Here is a 1,041-nt window from a genome sequence, read left to right on the forward strand (position 1 = left end):
TCGAAGATTCCGAGCAGGCGCTGCTAGTGGAGCGGCTCCTGAACGCCAGGGCCTACGAGCAGACGTTGATCGAAAACAAGCTCGCGTACATGGATGACTATAAGACGCTCCAGGACCAGGACGAGGCGTCCGCCACCATGGCCGGCTGGGCATCCGCCGAGTCGGGCCTCCTCAGACTACACTCTACAAACCATGGCGAGTACCTCCGGCTCCGCAACCACAAGCGCGCCAGAGAGGAGGCCATGGACGACGAGGACCGTTTGGACGAGCAGAAATCCCGGGCCTCTGCGGGCGCGGTGGGAGTGGCGCTGCCACCGGTGGGAGTGGCTGTGCCACCGGTGGGAGTGGCTGTGCCACCGGTGGGAGTGGCTGTGCCACCGGTGGGAGTGGCTGTGGAATCCCACAGGGCGCCTGCTCAAGCCTCTGCGCCCGTGGTGGTGGTGGCGTCGCTATCCGAGTCAGGCTTGGCCTCGCTCAAGGAGAAGATTGCCTCGTTGGTTGAGGAGTACTTGGGCATCCGCGAGGACTTGTTGATTGATTTCATCTACGAGTTCGTTCTCGACAACAACTTGGCCCGGGGCGACGAGCTAGTAACTGAACTTCAGGAGACTTTGGATGAGGACTCCAGGACGGTGGTGGACCAGCTCCACGAGTACATTGCCGGCATCCAGTAGATCACGGGCAGCTGTGGCCCCCGGCGGCGACATGGAAATTTGGCAAGAACATGTATTTGGGTATAAAGAGTGACACGGGCTGCGCGCCCAAAATGGTGCTTCGGCTGTGAATGCACCTCGAAAATGTTAAACCGTCCACCCGAGAGAGTTCTGGGCGTTCACGGGGAAGGATATGGGCGGTCTCTCGCCACTCGATCCGAGCGAGCTGGGCGTTCGTGGGGCGGCATTGTGAAGCTCGCTTTCGGAGTCGGAAGGCGGGAGCTCGATGCTTTTTTTCTTTTGGAATCTCTTAAACAAAAGAATCATCAACGACATGTAGGCAAATGTACCTAGGGATGCTCCCACAACAACTCCTCCAACCGTGCCG

General features: G+C 59.4%; 1 protein-coding gene across 1 annotated transcript in view; it reads left to right on the plus strand.

The window, feature by feature from the left end:
* METBIDRAFT_63364 (uncharacterized protein) overlaps positions 1 to 674 on the plus strand; it is a gene marked incomplete at its 3' end in the record, with an annotated part of 2,420 nt that extends 1,746 nt beyond the window's left edge. The window contains exons 2-3 of the mRNA XM_018858330.1: positions 201 to 317; positions 459 to 674. Of these exons, the coding sequence (XP_018713606.1) occupies positions 201 to 317; positions 459 to 674 (333 nt within the window). The remainder of the gene's footprint in view (positions 1 to 200; positions 318 to 458) is intronic.
* Positions 675 to 1,041: the final 367 nt, after the last annotated feature.

This window comes from Metschnikowia bicuspidata (assembly GCF_001664035.1).
Source record: "Metschnikowia bicuspidata var. bicuspidata NRRL YB-4993 chromosome Unknown METBIscaffold_1, whole genome shotgun sequence".
Taxonomy (NCBI): domain Eukaryota; kingdom Fungi; phylum Ascomycota; class Pichiomycetes; order Serinales; family Metschnikowiaceae; genus Metschnikowia; species Metschnikowia bicuspidata.